Raw genomic sequence first — 20,150 nt, 5'->3', positions numbered from 1 at the left:
TTTTTAAATAGTTTTTCTTAGATAAATAATATTAGTTACACTACACACTGTGCTCATAGCTACTTAGCTTAACTTTATTATAGTAAGCTAAAAATAATCTTATCTCGTCCGTTGAACAATAAATAAACAAAAAAAGGGAGATAGTCAAATATTTGATTGGTTGTATGCAAACGGTTTGTATAGATAAACATTGTTGTGGTGTTAGCACTACTAATGTTGGGCTATTATAGAATGAATTTAAGCATTTATAATGATTTTATTTAAATATATATAACCAGTGCAACAAGTATGAAAAAGACAACAACTATTAATTATTATTAATAAGTCACTATTAAAAAGTATCGTTTGGGGTCCTGCGAGTTAGCATATTAAAAATGACTAAACCGTATTGTAACAGGGTAAAAAAATCTTGAATTTTAAATACAGATGATTTTAATACATGTTCTGATCTTTAGTGAGCAGTTTTCTTATTGATAAACTGAAATGTTTTTCTGTGAGACTTAAAAAAGTACTTTTGCTGCCGAGCCGCCATGTTTGCTAACCCCGCCCTCTGGTGGTGACGTGTTTGCTGGCGTTTTCAGAAGTGGCGGATACCGTGGAACCACTTTTGGATGGAAAGAAGGTGAACACGATTATTTAAGTCGCATGGTGTTTGTCTTTGTAATTTTATTAAAACGTCCGATGCTGTATATACTACGTTACTCGCTTGCTAGCTTGCTAAATTGTCTGCTCTGCTGTGTTGCCGTTGCCTAGCGGCCGAGTTCTCAGAACTTGAAGGTAAAGATGTGTTGTAACTCCCAGCTCAGGAGTTCCATGTGAATTATAATTAAGACATTAATTTTAATTGATTAATGCTTCCACCCATTCATCAATTATCTGCTGCTTATGTGTTTAGCTGTCGACAGACTAAGTTATTAGTAATAATTAATATAAAATACAGACTCAAATGTCAACATACATTCGCTAAATAATTCTAGCTTGTTTTATTTGTGGGAAACATAAATTAAATTGCATTATTTGTGTTGTTAAAATGCCTTAAATGTAACTTGGTGATGTTTCCATGTTATTTGAGACGACATAAAATAATCCTGCTGTGGAAGAACCACTGAATATGTATTATTTACATCCACAGGCTGCGGTCCTGGTGCTCAGGGCCCCGCTGCCGGGTCCCTGCTGCGGGTCTGAACATGGGAAAGCCCGGTCGTAAGTGGCGGAGGGGCACAACGTGACCTGACAACAAGGAACCTCCGGGAAAACCGTCAGTGCTGAACTATGTGCAGAGGAGAGGGTAGGTGGGGCCCGGCTGGGGAGGGAGGCTCACGACTACATGACAACATGTGAGGCTCCAGCAACGACTCGGGCTGCAAGAGGACGGAGATTCATTGTAAAGTAACATGCAGAGAGATAGAGAAATATACAGACTCTGCATGTACACACAGAGACAAGAAGATACAGGAGGCCGGAAATAAAATAACCAAATAGTTAATTATAATAATTAAAGACAAAACAGTGTTTACGATTTAAAAAAAACCCAAAATAAGTAAAGTGTCCAACAGCCGATCACAATTTTCCTCCTGCATTATGTGTGAACGCAAATGCTCAGGAGATCTTTGTCGTGTTGTGAACGCGACTAACCGGAGAACGTCCTGCTGCGATGTTCATGCGTGAATCTCCAGAGGAAGTCTTGACCCCGTTGTCCGCACACTCTCCGTGGGGTCTGACAACGGCTTCGGACACTTGCGACCTCCTCGTGTTGGACCTGGAGCTGAAAGACGATATTTTTTTTGTCTTAAACAACTGTTACGAAGAAAAGAAAGATGTCGTCCCTGTTCATTCCTTCAACTCAAGTTATTAAATGGTGCAAAGTCTGCGATGCTGAACAACGAATGGATTTCTACAAACTTAAAGTTCGTGGAAACTCGTAGGAAAACGTCAGGAGACTGTGCGGAGTTCAGTGCGTGAGTGACAGCAGCTCCCGGAACATGTGTGTGTTGCAATGGAGGAAGAGGAGGAGGCGTGGCCCGATGGAGAGGAAGGGTAACGATTGGCTCGCGGTGCGAGGGGCGGGGACTGCAGCCTCGCGGTGTCGTCCGTCGGGAGCCCCCTGCAGCCGGGAGAGGAACCCCCGTGGCAGGGAGGCGGAGACGGGACCCCCGCTGACGTCAGTGGGCCTGTCTATTTCCTGCAATAGAAAGTGAGCGACAAGGTGAAGGGAGGAAATAACGCAGCACCCCCCCCCCCCCCACTTCCCACCCCCTCCAGTAAAAGGTGCGTTACGTTCACCGACACTAAAGCTGCACCTGTGAGTATCCGAACATCCACTTTGTGTGCGTGCGTTTCGTCCTCCCCCCGCGGTTTGTGCGTGTGTGTGTGTGTGTGTGTGTTTGTGGTGGAGCCGGGCGGGTCGGTGTCAGTGTGGCGGTACGGGGGTCGCGGTGGCTGCAGCCCTCCCCGTGAGTCGGACATGCGGGCGTGAGGCTCCTCCAGGGGGGGGGGGGGGGGGGGGTGGTCGGTGAACTTTGCGGGTCGGTTCTGCGGTTGCGTCGGCGCAGGTGAGGCGCGCGGAGTTTGGCGCAGTGTTGTTGTTTTTACGCGGAGGAGCCGAGCAGCGAACTTGGAGCTGCAGCGTCTCTATCCGAGCTCCCCCTCCTTCCTCTCCCAGCTCCTTCTCTCTCTCTCTCTGTGGGTGAGTCTGTTTTCATGTGTGCTTCATGGATGTGACATGTGTGTGAGTGCTGCGGCCGCCTGGAGCTCCGGCCGCGGCGGGGATTTGTCGGACGAGTCGTTTGGTGGTGGTGGTGGAGGAGGAGGGGGGGGAGGCAGCAGAATCCCGGTTGCAGAGACGGTGAGGGGTTTTCCCTGGCCCCTCCCTCACTTGCAGGGCGTTCACGTGTTGCAACAGCCATAAAAAAAAAAAAAAAAACGATCTTCCCCATGCATTGTTTTTGCTGACTTCACTGCATGCACTCGAATCCATACGATCCGATTTGATCTCAGCTGCACGAAGGGAAATAAGTGTTAATCTCATGCAACATTAAAAAAAAAAGAAGCTGCGTGGTGCATGTGCTGTGATATTTATTCAGTGTGGAGCGTTTTTCTTACGTAACGCCTGTGGCTGGTCCTCAGGTGTGAACGGATATCACTGGTCACCTGCCATGTGCATATTACGGCGCATATTACGGCGCAGACTCGCCGCTCCCCCCTGGCAGTATCGGGGTGTTCCCTCAAGTAGCTCTGCAAACACATGCACACACACATGCACATGCACAGACAGGCTGGGAGACGCACTGACTGACTGAGCAGCCTGATGTGCGCCTCCTCCGCGCCAATCCAACCTGCACTGACATAGAAAAAACCAAAAAAAAAAAACCTGTGCACCTCTCACAGGAGCAGCCAGGTGAGCACCATCTCTGCATGTTTCTGTCGACGTGCATGTGCGTGTGTGTGTGTGTGTTTTTGTTTTTTTTTTTCCTCATGCGACCGTGCACAGCAGCGCCCCTGTGCAGAAAATCCACCGTGAGATGATGTCATGGCTCCGGCGCCACATGCACCAACTGTATATGGAGAAAAACCGTCATCCACTTGTAGTAAGTGTTATGTAATATCGGTGGAGGGGGAAACAAAGGCTGCTTCCTGAGGATCTGCTGCTCGCTGCAACGTGCACACGCTCCAGTGCAGGGTCAGGAGTGTTTGTGGGGAAGATGGTGGAGATGATGCCAAAAAAACCAGCTTCAAGAATATGATCAAATGAGATATTTCTTCCAGATGGCAGTGCAGAGGTGAGCCGTCCCCCTGTGGTTTGCTCTCTGAGGCTGCTGCAGCTCTGTGGGCTTGACATCTCGGTGGTGTTTGACATCAACGCCCACGTTTCAGCCTCATGTTGCTCCCACCAAACCACCAAACCACCAAACTGCAGGACAATCCCCATGTAGAGGTGTGTTCAGACATGGCTGCCGTTTGTGATGTCTGGACTTTATGCAGTGATCAAACTTCATCAGGGAGATTTCTCTGAATGTAACCTCTGCGTGGTCGCCCAGCAACCCCCCCACCCCAACGTTCATCACAGGACCTTATTGTTTGCATCGTTCGTCATCGCCGCTGACATTCGTCACAGAGAGAGAGCGGGGCTCTCTGTATCAGACATGTCAATCAGACGTTTCCCCGTAAACACCAGAGGATCCTCTCCCTGTGCGTTTGACATCAGAGTGGCAGATATCAGCAGAGGTTACATGGAAAGAATGGGGAGAACATGTTTTTCACCTCCTCTCGCAGATGGCAGACACGAGCCCCAGTCCGCACTGCACATTATTCCACAGCAGCTCGGAGAGCAGCGGGCCTGAAATGAAAAGTCTGGCCGAGGCACCTGTTTGAGGAGTAAACTCAATCAGCGGCTCTGTCCTGGACTCCCAGACAGCTGCCGAGCGAGAGCGGAGGGAGACCAAGCGCACCGCAGGGCCGGCATATAGTGGCTTATTGATCTGTGGAGAGTTCATGCTCAGCTGCTTCTCACCACATATATACGTGTTTGTGTTTTTCCTGTAGATGTACCAAGACTGTGGCTCAGGAGTCGGCTCATCTCGAGGTCCAGCGTTCGACGCCACTTTCTCCAAGATGCACCTGTGAACCGAGGCGGAAAGATGCCACGCACCAAGCAGAACAACCCGAAGAATTTAAAAGGTGAGTTTTGAAAGTGCGCTTCCTGTCAGCTGGTCGATCGTCGCTTGGCGAGTTGCATTTGTGAGATGAGCGTAGCTTTGGTTTGAACTTTGTGTGGCGTTTGCATTGTCTCTTGTTTCTGCCTGGGGTTTCCTCTGGCTTCTTCCCAGAGCTGAGGGAATTGGAGGCTAATTTGTGAGCGTGGATGGACGTCTGTCTCTCACAACTCCTCGTTGTCTCTAGAGCTCAAGAGGAGTGATGTAACAACAGTATTATATTTTAGGTGGTTGACATATTGGCCCAAATTTAAAGGTCAACATGATTTATACAGAAGTGTCTGATAGATTGTGTTTTGCCAACAGGAAATAAATTCACCACAACTGAACACGACGTCACAGCATCTGCTGACGTTAGTCTCTAATTACAGCTTCTTCAAACGATGACCTTTATCTGTCTGGTTGTGTAGCTGTGAGTTTGTCGATTGTTTGTGTGCTGTGTGTATTTGCAGTGTGTTTTTTTTTTTTAAATCTGAGCTCTCTGGGACACGGTAGTTAGAAGTCTGGAAGATTCAGGAACTGGTGAAACGTGACTCTGCGCTGTCGATGTTTTTAAGTTAAATCATAAGTTGTGTGTCAAGTTTGTTGTGACACGACGAAGCCGTTTAGTAGATTTTCTGCTCAAACTTCTGGTTTAAAGTTGCGTTCAGCTGATGCAACAGACTTTCGTACTAATGTTTGTATTAATGATGTAAATACACCAAAAAAACTTTATCCACTTTAAAACTCGAGCTGCTTTTATCATGAACTACGTGTTTTGACTATCTCTGCATCTTTCTAAAGATGTGTGAGTTTTTTAAAACATTTTCTGTGTAAAGACATTAACACACAGCAGAGGCTGTGGCCGCCTGGTTAGCCACCGATCTTCCTCAGTTGTGTTTTCATACCGCGGCTGTCGTCTCATATCTGATGAAGCTGAGGTGTCAAATACGTGGATTTGGTTTAAAAATGTGAGATGAACCGAGCTGAATCTGACTTGATCTTCCTGCTGCAGCCGATACGACAGCATCGCTCACACACGTTCAACACGGCAGCACTCGCAGCATATTGACGCTGCAACATCTCGAAAACAAAAACGCACCAATTGGCTCGAGAAAGACCTCGTGTTATGTTGAGAAGCGACAGACTTGCGTGTCAACAGACGTTTGCGGTTCACAGATCTTTGAATATGCAGCGTTGCATGCTGGGTGTGAAAATGTGCATCGCTGCCATTCCCCCAGCAGTCGATCGGCCCGAGCAGATTTCCTCATGTGTGCGAGCGGCCTGTTTATTTATCTTATCAACACTTCCTGTGCGCGTCTTTTCTTTTTATCGAGCTTACTTGGCCAAACAACATAAATAATTAAGTTTCAGAACAGTACATTACATCCCCCAGCAGAGAAGCGGCTGCCAAATGAGACTTGATTCTATTTTTAATGGTGACTGTTCCCTTGTTTCTTGCCGAGCAGACAACAGAGCTGCAGCTGCTGCTGCAGCGTTTGGGGGATTTTTTTTTTTTTTAATTTGAGAGTAAAAGATGCAGATTTGAAAAGAGCCTGATTGAGAATAATCTGACCGGAACGATCCTGAATTCAGAGGTGAGGTGTTGAAACGTGTGCGTCTCTGCATCGTTTACTCTGTAACATATGTTTTCAAATCAGCAAATGTCAACATCAGTGCTGATATTTCTGTGAAAGGCCGTTCCATCGAGCGGCAGATGAATTGGACGGGCTCTGCTTTGCGGTCGTCTCACACAGAGGCCTCTTTCTGTCCGTGTGCTGACTTGAACTCGATGTTTGTCAGCGTGTTGTGGGGAGAACCCAGCTCACTTCCTCATCTCCTGATAACTCGCTGTGACGTTAGTTTAATGACTTGTTGTGCCTTTTGACCCAGTTCATCACCTCCTCCTCCTCCCGGGTCTGCACTCAAGGCGTTTCTGTAAGCAGACAGTAAATGCTAATTGAACGGCAAGATATCACATGCACACACTCGGCTGTGGAGAACGCCGTTTACTAGGGAACTTGGAGAACACGCCTCACGCTGCCATACGGCCGTCACATGGTGGTGACGGGCTAATAACACTCGGCTTGGGGCTAAATGACTCGCAGGGTTTTTTTCTTCACTTAATAACGGAGCAGTAATTAATCTCAGCTCAGATTTCAAGGTGCTGTTTTACTTTACAGAGTTTTGGGAAGTTGCTCCTCTTTCCTGCCTCGGAGGTTTGGCAGCAGTTTGACTCTGTTACAAAAGAAATCGTCACCGCACTGATATTTTCCCTGCGGTCGTCTGAAATGTGACTTGACACACTTTGTCCTGTCCGGGGACACAAAGAACCACTTGTTTCACAGAGACCAGCACGACTTGGCCGCACTGCTGACATCTATCAGGTGAATTTAAGGCTGTTGCTGCTGGTCACTTTGTTAGAGGGGAAATTGAGCGTGTAGGAGGAAACGAGTACAAACGTACAGTTGGTGAAACTGCAGCCGAAGCTCCAGACTAAACTAAATATAATATATTAATACGATAAGATATCATCAGTTCTTATTAGGGGTTTCTCAGCATTCACATAATTACAGAAACAATTGGTTATTTCCTCTGCCAGAGACGTTTCACTCAGGATTACACAAACACCGCTAAACCAATTTTCTCCAAACTTGGTGAAGAGCTTGGATCTCATCGTCGGAAATGTGGGTGCAGATGTAGTTTCATGACAAATAAATCATCAAGGTCATCAGACCACTTACTTTTCTTTCAATCACGTGTAACATTAGTTCGGTCTTGGCGGAGTTATTCACGCTACCTGTGCCATTCTTCGTTTTTATGATTATCCGCCGATTATGACTTTTGTCTAAGAAAGATTTAACGTGTCAAACAACCGTGATATCAAACACGTTGGTTTGACTCATATGAGAAGCTGGAATTAGACAATATCCGGTTTTGTTTTCTAAATGTCGGCTTGAAAAATGCCTGAAATGATGAATCAGTCGTGTTTTCTGTTGATAAACTAGTCGAAGGATTGTTTCAGCTCTAAATTTCTCATTTCAGTGGTGGTGACGTCTCACATCCTGGGATTTTGATGGCCGCTATAAGTAGATGATATCTTTTATATTCTGAACTAGCTTGCTGTTATCTTGTATTTATTGTTGCTTGTTGTGCGACGTGAATCATATAATATTGTCAGACCTTTGTGTATCTTCTTTGTGAATCTTTGCAGTTTGATTGTTTTCAGCTTTTCTTAAGGTTTGCAGAACGATTCCTCTAAAGTCTGTTGAGTTCAGTTCCTGGTATCTCTGCAGGTTTAGATCCATCATGAACATGAATATTCTTCTTATGGTTGTTGTGCCGTGATCTTTAGATTATACAAGTGTACCTAATAAACTGGTCACTCCATGCGTAACCATAGAAATGAATGGAAAGCGAGCAAATCAAAACAAGCAGCAGAGTGGAAGGAAGTGTGAGTTTGTGAGACTGTTCCTGTTTTTTCTCCCACAGTAAACACAACAACAGAGGAATCGTTCCCTGAAAACCTTTAATTCTCGGTTCCTTTTCTTTGTTCTCTCCTGAGACGTAAAAAAACTCTGCTCTCTGAATCATCATCTGCCCTCGAGTGAAACATTTTAACTCAAGTTTTAGCTCCACAAACATTTATGAATTTTTAATTAAACTTTCTAACCTGGCTTCGTCAGTTTATAGAGCTGTGTGTGTGTGTGTGTGCGTGCAGTCGTGTGTGTGTGTGTGTGCGTGCAGGCGTGTGTGTGTGTGTATGTTGATCCTATGACGCAGTTTGTGGGCAACAATGCAGGAAGTTAGGAACTCCTGGTCCCTCCTCTGAGACGTTGTTTACTTTTCTCAAACAGCTGGTCTCTAAGCAGCTCTGCAGGGATACACAGAGGTTTCCTTCACACACACACACACACACACACACACACACACACACACACACACACACACACACACACTGCACTGCACTGCATTACACTACGCGTGCACCTCATCATGTCGCCACCTCCCAATTGATGAATTTTCAAGTCACAGAAACGCGATTGTCAGTAAATGAAAAGTCTTGATGGGGAAAGTTTCCGGCTGCTTGTTGATGCGCGTCAGACTCAGCTGGTCACGCGGACGTCACTCCCCCGGAGCGGTGGCCACAGTCCGGGTACAGTGGTGCTGCTGCAGCCTCCTCACCTCCAGGTGGCTGAGGTGTGTTTGTTTATCTGTTAAACGGGATCCTCCCCCTCCCCGTCGCCGGTCCTTCTTTTCATATTGTCGTCACGAGCAGTGAGTTTTCCTGGTGGTTTCCTGCAGTAAACCGTCTGAACGCCAACGATCTGCTGGATCAGATCCAAACTTCCTCTTTCAACCAACAGCAGCTTTTAAAAATGTTTGAGCGATGACTGAGCGTGGTCGTCTCATCTTCATCTTAACTGGGCTGTTTAATTTTCCGTCATATGGGATCTAACGCCCTGATGCTGCAGAGATCTGATTATAAAGGGTTTTATTGGCTGTATAAAATATATAATACATTTTGTAAAACATAAGGATCACAATGCAACAGGTGCAACAGCCTCTCACAAATTAAATGGGTTGCAGATGAAATGGGTTTCATTAAACTTACTAGGTTTATATGACAGCCACAAACCCACAGAGCATTTCTCTGACTCATCCTTGTACCAGGGGAGTTTCCATTGAAGCAGAAACAAGGTCTGTGGTTTATTTAGCCTAAAATGGTTTCACATCTTGCCCCATAACACCTGCTAATTTATCAGCTGTCAGTTTTCAAACTCGTTTAACAGAACGTGGTTAAAATGCTGAAAGTAAATTGTAAAACAATATCATACCTGGCAACCAGGTTCCCTCAGAATTGAAGGAAATGTATTTTTTAAAAAGCTGTGAAAGTCGAGGGGAAAAAAAAGACCTCCTGACTCTTCCACCAACGTGGATCTGTTTCTACCACCCTGAGGTCCACAAAGGTAAGAGGTATTTGTTTTATTTTATCTTGGCTTCAGACGTCTTCAGCTGGACGATCGAAATAGAGGATGACAACACATAGAATGGCTTCTGTCCTTAGCAGTAGTTATTTTTGTGTAAATCTACAAATCCGATAAACTGTGCATTACGCGATTTGTTTGTATATTTAAATAGTTGGAATAGAGTCCCTGCTTGTGCGTGGCATGAAGAGTTGATTCACTTCAGTTTACGTTAGTCATATTTCTGAACAACAGGTGATTCAGAGACCATGAGGACTGACCTCGGTGTGGACGCTGACATTATGTGGTTTGTCCTGGGTGGTCTGTCTGTCTGTCTGAAGAAGAGCAGCCACAAACGTCCTTTTTCATCCGTCGCCATGTGCGTTGGACGAGGTTCACCACCGCGGTCTGTCTCTTGCCCTCACACAGACGCAGGTAAAGACAGGTGTCAGTCCACAAAGACCAGGAAGTGATGACTGAGGAGTCGTACGTTTTGTCGCAGGTTTAAATGATTGTCTCCGTCTCTGCTGTAAATGTATAATGCAGAACAATTCTTTATTAAAAACATCAACGTGGATGTTATATGTTTTGTTTGATTTTCATTTCGATTGTTTCGTATCTGCTTTACCCGTCTCCGATTTATGACGACTGAAAAACACACTGCTCGCCAGTTTGCCGATCCGCAGATCGTGGTTATTCATTGCCGTTTGCTGTTAAAGATGAAACTTCAACACATGACCTCACCCGTGAATATAAATTTGGTCAGGCAGCTTTTCACTGGCAAAGGTGGTGAGGACAACAACTCCCATGATTCCGTGCTGCTTCATGACATCATCAAACAAGGTCTTTCATCAGTGTTTTGATTAAAACACCCCTAGTGGCCGAAGTTAGAACATATCACAGGCCTGTGTTTGATTATATAAGAGTGATAGCTGTGCAGTTTTGTCTGTTGTAGGACGGGTGGCCCAGTTAGTCACAATGGAAAAATGTGACCCCGGAGTTAAATCCCGCTGATTTAGAAACAAGTGCAGTTTATTAAACTTTCTGACAAATTGCACTCAGCTGCTTCCACTCCCTCTCTTCATGCATCAGTGTCTGTCGTCAGTTTTTCTTTCTCCTCGGCGTCATGCAGTCGATACCTTCGCTGGCTGCGTGGTGTTTGTCCCTGTCCTGCTCGCTCCTCAGAGTGCCCCTGAAAATGCCCAGACTTGTTAGCTACACCAGTGTTTATAGAACTGACTCTGCATTCCTCTTGTCTTATAAAAGGCTCCGTGCACCGAAGCACAACAGGTCTGGTCCCCCTGCTGCAGCAGAGAACACGCTGCGTGATAAATGGCGAACAACTGCAGTAAGAGGGGGGTTCGGTTTAACAAGGTGGAAAATGTTTACCCCATAAAGACGATGCAGGGAGTCGGAGTTTCCCGTCCCGCCAACATCCCTCGCTGTGCTGACGCTGATATTTAATACATTTGTGGATATTATTAATTCAACCTGGCGGCTGATCAACGTTCAGGAGTTTAATTTGGACGTTTCATTTATTATGATTTAAACGGGTGAAAACTGTGAAAAGGATTCGGATGTCATGTTGTGCTTTTTCTTTGCCTCAGTTATTTGCAACAACCACACTGCCGGCAGTTTCCTGTTAATGATCAACCATGCATATGACCACAGGGCTGACTGGGGTTAAATATGCACTAACCTAGAAATGTCCACACAACGGACACACGGCTGTTTGTTTGTTTGCAGTCAGGCTGGTACGGCCTCGATTTCAACTTTCGAGAACGTTTGTGATGCCTCCCCCTCGCTGCTCTCAGACATTGTGATGTGATCGCGTGCATGTCTGGGGTCTCCTGTACCAAACCACTGCTGCAGCAACAGTTTCCATTGTACGAAGATTTACATAAAAGATAATGCCTGTGAAAACTTGTTTTCCTAAAGTCGAACTGAAACTAAAATTCAAGAAATCTAAGACACTCGTGTTGATTCTTTTATCCCATCTACTTCTGAAAATGTGAAAATGAGGAGAAACTGGTGCTCGACAGTGAATGTTTGATTACAGGGTAGAAGTAATGATCTTGAAATTGCACTTCAGTAAAAGTACAAATAAATTACAATTAAAATATACACAAGGAAAGGGGAGTAGAATCGTTGCTTTTATAGATAACAAATATTTAATTCATCAAATGGTGTCGTGAAACCTCGCAGATATAAAATCTGTGGGAAAATCAAATCTAGAAAACTCACCAAGAATTTCCTGTGAAGTAATTTTCCAAATCTGTGGGTGTAATTTATTCCGTCTAAAAATGTTTCTGACATATTTGAGCTGAACTTTGACCTTGTGACTCAGGAAATGGAGAAAAGGAGTTTGTACTTTCTCAACTCCTTTTATATGAAGCGAGCCTCATGACTAACTGCTCGGTTTCAACACTTAAAATGTCGTCTGGAATTCAAGTACAATTCTAAGTTGCGTTTTTGCATTTGTTTTTGCCAATTTAACAACGCAGGAGGTTTTTCCTAAATGTTGGACGTCATAAACAAACAGTAAAAAATCCTATGAGAGGTTTTGAGTGTTAAATGTCTCATATAAACAAACCCTCATCATTTTATCCTCCTTTAAATATGGAATATATAATAAACAACATAAAGTGAGAAGAATTAAAAGTTGTTTGATTTTAATTCTGTACGACGATGAGCAGAAAAAAACATTTAGCTTATGTAAATGTCTGGGAGCTGCAGAGAAAGAGTTAAACGTCCTGGCCTCGCCGAATGGATTTTTACATGTTGTGTCATGCTCAGGCAGCCAAACCAGTGTTTCCGTACAGTCCCTTCAAATTACAGTGTGTGTGAATGCAGCTAGATTCACACAAAGGGAACTTCTCTCCCAGAGGCAGGAATAAACCGGGGTTTTAGCAACGGTAACTACAACAGACAGGCTGAAACTGGTTGAGGGATGTCTGTTTAGCTCGGTGCTAACCTCAGAGAAGCTTTCACTTTGACACACAGGCCGAGCCGGGACAGGGAGGGACCCGCCTGCCAGGAATTTTTATGGCCATATTTTGTGTGAATGAAATTGAATATGGTGAGAATCACTTTGCCATCCTGAAATGTGGGTTAATGTCTATTCCTTATTTTTTAAATGGAGGAATAAAAACACACACACTCACTGTGGGCTTGTTTTAATGGATCGGCTCATAGTTCAGAAGCTGCAAAACACATTTCTGACGATGGAAAATGAGGTTATCAGAGCGCAGGAACTCGAGCGCTCTTTCCATTCTGCGTGAACTCTTGATTGTGCGGTGTGTCTTATAAATCTCTTAGGGTGGTTAAGTAAGTGCGAGGGCGGGCGCGGAGGGAAACCTCTGCCACACCTGGAAACACCTGGTTCTGAGGAAACCTATTTGTCAGCTGGACCTTCTTGTGATGGAAGTGATTGTTTAATTATTATTTGACGGGGACATTTTGAAGGGTGAGGAAGTTGTTGTGGTGGTTTTGGACTTAAATGTCAGTCAAATATTTACAATGTGCTCGGAGTAAGTTCACTCAAGTACAAATCTTTTTTTTTTTTTTTCCCGTATGTGAACTTCCTGCACACTAAACATTTGAATAAGATGTTGAGCAAATAGCCAATTTTGTTTTTTAGTTTACGGATTCATGAATCGTTAATAAACTGTTTAGTCCATCAACGGATAATTGATTGGCAGCTATTTTAATAATCCATAAATGATTGTTAGGCCATTTTCAAGCCAAATACTTGATGGTTTCATGTCTTTCACAGACTGTAAATAAAAATCCTTTTCCTCCCACTGTTCAAAAATATCCCAGATACTCTGGTGATGTCATCTGTGCAGAGACAGCCGCGGTGTGCACTCGACCAATTGCGAGTCATCTCGGCTGTTGATTAAAACCAAACTCCCCAGATGAATGAAATGCATACAGCCGTTTTTAGTTTGGTCCGTGTCCCATCCGCTAACATAGAGGAGGACCGGGTTTATGACCTATTCCTCAGCCAGCCACCAGGGGGGCGATCGAGACCTTTTGGCTTCACCTTTGGGAGCCAATGAATTCTACACAGTCGGTTGGACAAACCGTAACATCTGTGCTGAAGTTATTAAAATAGTTTCAGATTGGTATTTCTGCTCGGCACCAAACCTCCCAGCTTGTTGTGTAACTTCCCACAAAACGTTTTAATGTCAGGTCGTTGTTTTCTGGATGGATCTCGCTGCTCTGACTTTAATTTAGTTATTTGTTGAAGTCGCCCTTTAACTGTTCTTTCTTCCACCTCACCCACAACCATTTGCAGTGTGAAGACTCTCAGTTTGAATGTCTGTCGAGCTCCTGTCTGTTCATGAGACGTTGGTGACTAATACCACGGCTCACACCGCCCGCTCGCTTCTGCAGAAAAGGTCTCGAGCGTCTCTGTGTGTGTGTCGAGCGTGTGCATCCCTGTTGGTGTTTTTCTAAGTCGTGCACCTACTCGTCTGAGAAGGAATTGATGACCAAATGTTCTGCGAATGATCAAGGAATCGTTCATCAGGAGCCTGTCACAGCTCAGCTGAAGCAGATGTGTGTCACCGTCAGCCCAGAGCCATTTACGCACAACCTCCTGGAGACACATGACCCCCCTGGTTACAGCATAGTGTGTGTGTGTGTGTGTGGGTCAGTAACAAGCACTGCTGCCCAATCAGTCAAGTAATTAGGCTTTAACTTTTCAAGCTTTAATGAAGGACTCAGGCAGGCCGACTTAAATTGGAGCTAACGAACGTGGACCTTCACCCACACACACACACACCTTTCCCCCCCCACAGGTGCCACCTGCGGCCTACGGAGCCACTTCCTGGAAACTTTGTTGAGAAGCATTGATGTTGGCAACTCGCAAAGGTGAGCGTTGGCGTCGGAGCAGGAATGATGAGGGAGGAGAAAGAACAGGGTGGAGGGGGGGGGGGGGCCGGCAGGATTTGCCTCTGCTAACGTCAGCACAGGGTCCCGGAATAGTGGAAGAAACTCTCCCTGCAGTGGAGGAACGGGGCCGATGTCACATTATTCAGAGATGTGCTCGTGACACATCGAGGGGGCGGAGAAGCGCCTATGTACACTGTGTATATACAGTAAAGTGTCAGCGGCTGAGAAATGCCCCAACAGAACCTGCCTCTGTCAGACGAGGGCTGCTCGCTCCCAGGGGGTCGTTTTTTTTTTTTTTTATGATCGAAGGGAAAATGTGACACGAGTTAGTTCTGCAGGCGTCGGAGGTTAGAAAAAAAAAGAAGAGAGAAATTAATAAAATCGCTTTGGAAAAACTGCTCAAATTAAAGAAAAAAATAAAAAGCTGACGTCGGGCAGCCGGAAACACTTTAAAGGTGTGTGTGTGTGTGTGTGTGTGCGCTTTTCTGTGTGTGTGATAGTATGTGTGCGGCTGCGTGTGTGTGCGTCTATGCAGAGCTGGCATTGCTTAATGGTTTGCACAAGCAAAGCCCAATGTAGAGGTTGCCAGGGAAACAGAGCAGCATGAGTCTCGGTCTGCAGGTGCTGCGCCTTGTGTCCTACTGCTGGAACCTCCTACGAATGTGGAGAGCGGGGTAACAAGACGACGGAGGGCAGAGAGGCATTCTGGGAAAAGAATGAGCTGGTTAACACAGAGTAACGAGGAAGGAAAGTGAGGATTGTTATTGTAGCGGAGTCGGACTAAAGTGAGACGGAGTCAAGCGTGGCTCAGGTCAGACGTTCTCCTTGTTACATTCATCTAATGGCAATTTAAAGTCTCTTAGAATAATAGTCAGGTTTGCACAGGGACACTGGAGCAGCTGCGATGATTCACACGGGCCCTGAAATGATTTCCTCTAAATGTGATTCCAGTGTAAAGTGATGGGAGAGAAAAGTTTATCTCTGAGGCTTCGACAGTGTGAGTTTGTGTGTGTGTGTGTGTGTGAGTTTCTCTGTTGAATGAAACTTTGATTTTAAACTAATCTTGACGACGTATCAGCTGAAAATGTTTATGAACTCATTTGCTCGGCTGTTAGTATTAATGGGAGCAGTTTGCCGCAGCGGTGTAACATTTCAGCGAATGACTTAAGCTTCATTATCTTGGTTCTGGACTCCGACATCTGGAACTTTAATGGATTTTGGTAATCGATGACTCACGAAGCAGTTTTCAGACACGAACGTGGGGAAAATGTCCAGAAAACTGGGTCTGGAAGTCTGAGCCGAGCAGCAGGAGGCAGGACATGCATGTGTATGGCTTCTCTTATTCAATCGGAGATATTTGTATTGTTTTTGTTATTTCCAGTTCTGTGTACGTTGTGTTCTAGAAACGTCATCAACACCTCAACTCGCTCACAACTTCAGGAGAACCTGAATGAAGCTTGAAAGGTCCAGTGTGTAAGATTTAGGTGAAAGGGAACTATTGGCAGAAATTGAATGTGACATCACTAAATCTACACACTGTACCTTTAAAGAAAACTTGAGATCACAAGTTATCAGACTTCAGGAACCTCGTCCTTGACTCAGGTCGACAGGTCGTCTGCTGCTGAGCTCACCAGATGTTGAGGTGGAGGAGAGGCGGGCAGATGGGTGATGTGTGCGTTCCTTAAGGTCAGGCTGTGGGCTGTATTTATCAACACTGACACTCGCTGTTTCTCTGCTGCGTGGGACGTCTGTCATCATCGCCGCTGCACACCGGCCAATGAGAGCGCAGCTGTGGAGTCACGTGCATCAAGCGGGGGAATGACTAACGATCAGGCCTCGTGGGAACAGGAGCTGCTGCACTTTTAAAGAAACCCTGACACTTTGCTTTTCTTAAAAATCTCCTCGCAACATTAGACTTTATCTCCTGGACTCACTGAGCTCATGCACCACCCTGAAGGCTGAGCGATCTGTGCACAGTGAAGAATCTCGGGGGAGGAATGTTCAGGAGGTCATGCATTTACCAGCACAAAACAGCAATTTGAGATGATTAGAGAATCTTGCAGTGAGAAACCTCGTAGCTGATGACTGGGCCGTCTGATTTTTCATATATTTTTGCTCATATCTCCTCGCGGCCCCGCTGGCTGTATGTACCCGGCACTGGATTTTGGAAACGATCGTACAGCTAATGGACCGTGAGGAGATATTTTGTAGAATTGTATTGAACCAAAAAAAGAAAATCGTTTACCACACCTTTAACCTACGTCTTTAACCCTGAGGAGTCCAGGGAAATTTTGGTCATTGCCTTTTTCTGGCATCCTTTGTTTCGGCACAACCTTTGCTTAGATGGACAGACAATTAACGAATTAACATGTGGTCTGTGTGGTTTTGTTCGTCGTGTTGATTTGATGTGTGATTTAAATAAGTTTGTGTTTGCTTCAGAGACGCTGATAAAAGACCAAGTGTTTACTCAGATTCTTCAATCGAGAAAAGTGTCTCCAGATGCTGAAAACCCAATAATTGTTTATCTTTCTCCAGAGTGAACATGTTTAAGTTTAGATGTCTCATCACAGACACCTTAACATTAGAAAGTGAGAATGAGTTTACAAGATACTGAACCTCAGTTACTACAGTTGTGTTTCTTTCTTTTGTTTTGACTCATTTTGGCAGAAAGAAGGAAATATAACACCCTCAGTACTTTCCCAACCTTGGTGTGGAAAACCAATTCTTGTGTCAGCAGCTGTTGTAGTGATGTGTGGATCTTGAAATCATTTGCACGGATAGAACCAAGAGACTCAGAGGTTTTCAAACAATTTCCACTTTGTTAAAACTGATAGAAAATTAAGATTTAACATTTTAACGAATCGGAGCAGATGTTCTGTTGCCTGTTCTATCTCAGCCTCGGCCTCGAGTCTGGACCTCTGCTTGATTTTCCTGGTCTGTGACTTATACATACATTCATGTGAAGGTTCCCTCAGAGTCTGGGAACACGCAAGCTTCCGTCAGCAGAAAGCAGGCTGCTGAATAATGGAGCTGGGAGCAATATAACTCCAGACTGTGGGTGTTTTACAGGAATCACTGGACTTTTGCATGTCAGCAAACAAGTTCCTGCTGTAGGGCCTCTTAAAAAAACCCAGAAAAAACAGGGGCCCCACCTCATACTGCGGAGCCCTGCCTGTTCATTCATAAACTCCGCTCTGTGTTTTGATTATTTCTTTACTGCTTGTGCAGGCCAGTTGCCATCAGCAGGAAATATGTCGTTTCATCTGTGTGGTTTGTGTTTGGTATTGACTGAGCGAGGAGGAGGAGGAGAGTGTTCTGTCACTATGAGAGGATGGGGAGTGTGAGGGTGAAGTGGGGGAGACGGCTGGTGGCGGGGGGGTTCGGTCCTCAGCCGCCTGGACCCGATGGATTCCAGCGGGTCGATGGTTGAAGATTGAAAGCCCCTAAACAGTGAGTGAGTCATGAGGAAGGTTGAGCAGGGTCAGCGAGGTCAGGTCAATATCTCCGAGACGTACACACGGGCTGATGGACGACGCTGGTTGCGGACACGTGTTCAGAGCAGGGTCAGGGGGGTTGACGGACGGAGTGGAGGACTGGTGCCGGAGTGGAGGCGGCAGTGACAGGTGGCAGTCAGGTGTGAGGAGGTCAGCCAGTCCGTCCGCAGGACGAACAAACGCTCGAAAAACCTCCGAATTCATTTCAAAAGTCTTAAAGTCGACCTCGAAGATATTCTCTTTTGTCTGCTTGTTCGGTACAATATCGTCCTGCATCCCATTGTGCTCAGTGTTTACGCTGATTTGTGAATATTGTGATGAATCTCTGTCATGTAGAACCTGATTTGTTGAAAATGAATCAATAATTACTGTTAATTTGTGGTTTATTTTGTGCAAAACTGCATCAAATGATTCTTTTCATCATCCTGTAATCATCTAATTTTTAATTAACCAATCAATCATTTATTATATCATTAGTTTTGCTTGAAAAACGATTTAACTATTTATCAACATCAAGAACAACAATCAACTCATTGATTAGTTTCTGAAAATAATGAGAGATAATGATAACAAGCCTTTTTGTTCCTGCTGGTTCAACATCATACTTTAACAAACTCTTGAACGGAGCTCGGTGAACGCTGCGGAGACTCGAGAGGGTCGAGCGGTCACACTGAGCCTCCATCGAGTGATTGCGTCAAGCTGACCATCAGGTCAGTAGGAACAGCTTCTTCTTCTTTCTTAGTTTCCGAATGGAAACCTGGTCAGCCGTGCAGCGGCCGCAGCTCAGTGTTTCTACACGCACGGAAAATAAAAAGGGGGCAACGCCACGGCCGAGGACGGGGGATGGCACGGAGCCAGAGAGAAAGGTGTGAAGGAGTGAAGGAATGATTTCAGGTTGAGAGAGCGACAGGGACAAACGTAAGAGGGTGAATGGAGAGGCCGTGAAAATATGTGGAGGAGGGAGGAGACGGAGGGGGTGCCTGCCTGTTGGCAAAGCTTCATCCTCTTGTGTAACACGGGCAATCTCTCCCTTTAACCGCTGTTGCCATGGGGAGGGATGTGGGGGGGGGGGTTCGGAGCTTAGGATGGTAGAAGAGACTCTTGGGAATTCTTGAGCAGCGACAATCCCCAACTTCCTTCCTCTGACAGATCATCGCTCGCTGGAGGAAGAAGTAAAAAAAAATAAGTAAAAGGGGAGATATTTTAAAACCTGGCGTTCTGGAGGGTTTCATGGTTTTAAATAAAAAATAAAGACGCTGCTGTGATGTTTGTGTGTGTGTGTTTGTGTGTTTGTGTGTGTGAGAGAGAGAGAGAGTCGGTAGATGTTTGTGGGAACCTGCAGGGTGTGTGTGTGTGACTCAGGCGATGGTTCAGGTGTGTGTCTTGTAGAATGATTATCCAGGCATTGTTGTGTAGAACCATGATCTAATTTTCCACGTAAACGTCATGACTAACACCGAGTCTCAGCCGAGCGTGTCTGTCTGTGTGTGTGTGTGTGTGTGTGTGTGTGTGTGTGTCTGTCTGTGTGTGTCTGTGTGTGTCATGATGATCATTATAAAGACAACAACAAATCCTTTAACTCTCTGTACACACTGTGTTGTAGATTTTACATTCAACTCAGTAAAAGTGTCATTATTGTGTTAATCAGCAGGATTTCACTAAAACTACTGAAAAGTTTTCCGCGAAACATTTTGGGGCGGAGCCAGGATTCTTTATTCTTTTTTTTTTCTTTTTACAACATTGTGAGATCGGACATTTTCATCCAATTCACGGATCTTGATAAGAAGAATCAGGCATATTGAGGAGTCTGGGGGAGTTTACAAGTTCTCAGGGTTTTCCTGCTTCCTCCCAAACATTTACAGACCATGATGCACTGCTGACCTTTTGTGACCTTTTGGGAAAAGAAAATCTAAAAACAAAATGATATTCGTAAGGTTCTCTTCCAAACATGACAGAGAACCTGTGGTAGCTTCAGTTACCACTCAAAAGGTTCAGTTTGTCCAGGACCTGATGTAAATATAAAGTATTTAAAAACTGTTGCTCTGGCATTTACTTTGAAATGAATCAACTTGCTCTTGCTCGATTTCTCGTAACCAGAC

General features: G+C 45.1%; 1 protein-coding gene and 1 long non-coding RNA gene across 6 annotated transcripts in view; one reads left to right on the top strand and one right to left on the bottom strand.

Annotated features, from left to right (window-relative positions):
• Positions 1-646: 646 nt before the first annotated feature.
• LOC138405849 (uncharacterized) lies at positions 647-3,239 on the bottom strand. The gene is made up of 3 exons (XR_011239522.1): positions 3,103-3,239; positions 1,636-2,997; positions 647-1,361 (listed from the first exon to the last, which is right to left on the bottom strand). It is a non-coding gene; the product is annotated as an uncharacterized lncRNA (long non-coding RNA).
• The window catches only part of hivep1 (HIVEP zinc finger 1), a 47,607-nt gene continuing 29,696 nt past the window's right edge, over positions 2,240-20,150 (top strand). For 2 of the 5 annotated variants that reach the window (XM_069515979.1, XM_069515985.1), the window contains exons 1-2: positions 3,279-3,587; positions 4,543-4,677. In XM_069515979.1, coding sequence (XP_069372080.1) covers positions 3,530-3,587; positions 4,543-4,677 — 193 coding nt within the window. In that variant the 5' untranslated portion in view covers positions 3,279-3,529. Of the gene's footprint in view, positions 2,303-2,546; positions 2,687-3,258; positions 3,588-4,542; positions 4,678-20,150 lie in introns of those variants that run through there. The other 3 variants (XM_069515981.1, XM_069515982.1, XM_069515980.1) reach the window with 3 other exon arrangements.

Source organism: Paralichthys olivaceus, chromosome 20 (assembly GCF_024713975.1).
Source record: "Paralichthys olivaceus isolate ysfri-2021 chromosome 20, ASM2471397v2, whole genome shotgun sequence".
Taxonomy (NCBI): domain Eukaryota; kingdom Metazoa; phylum Chordata; class Actinopteri; order Pleuronectiformes; family Paralichthyidae; genus Paralichthys; species Paralichthys olivaceus.
This window is presented reverse-complemented; position numbering and strand designations above follow the sequence as displayed.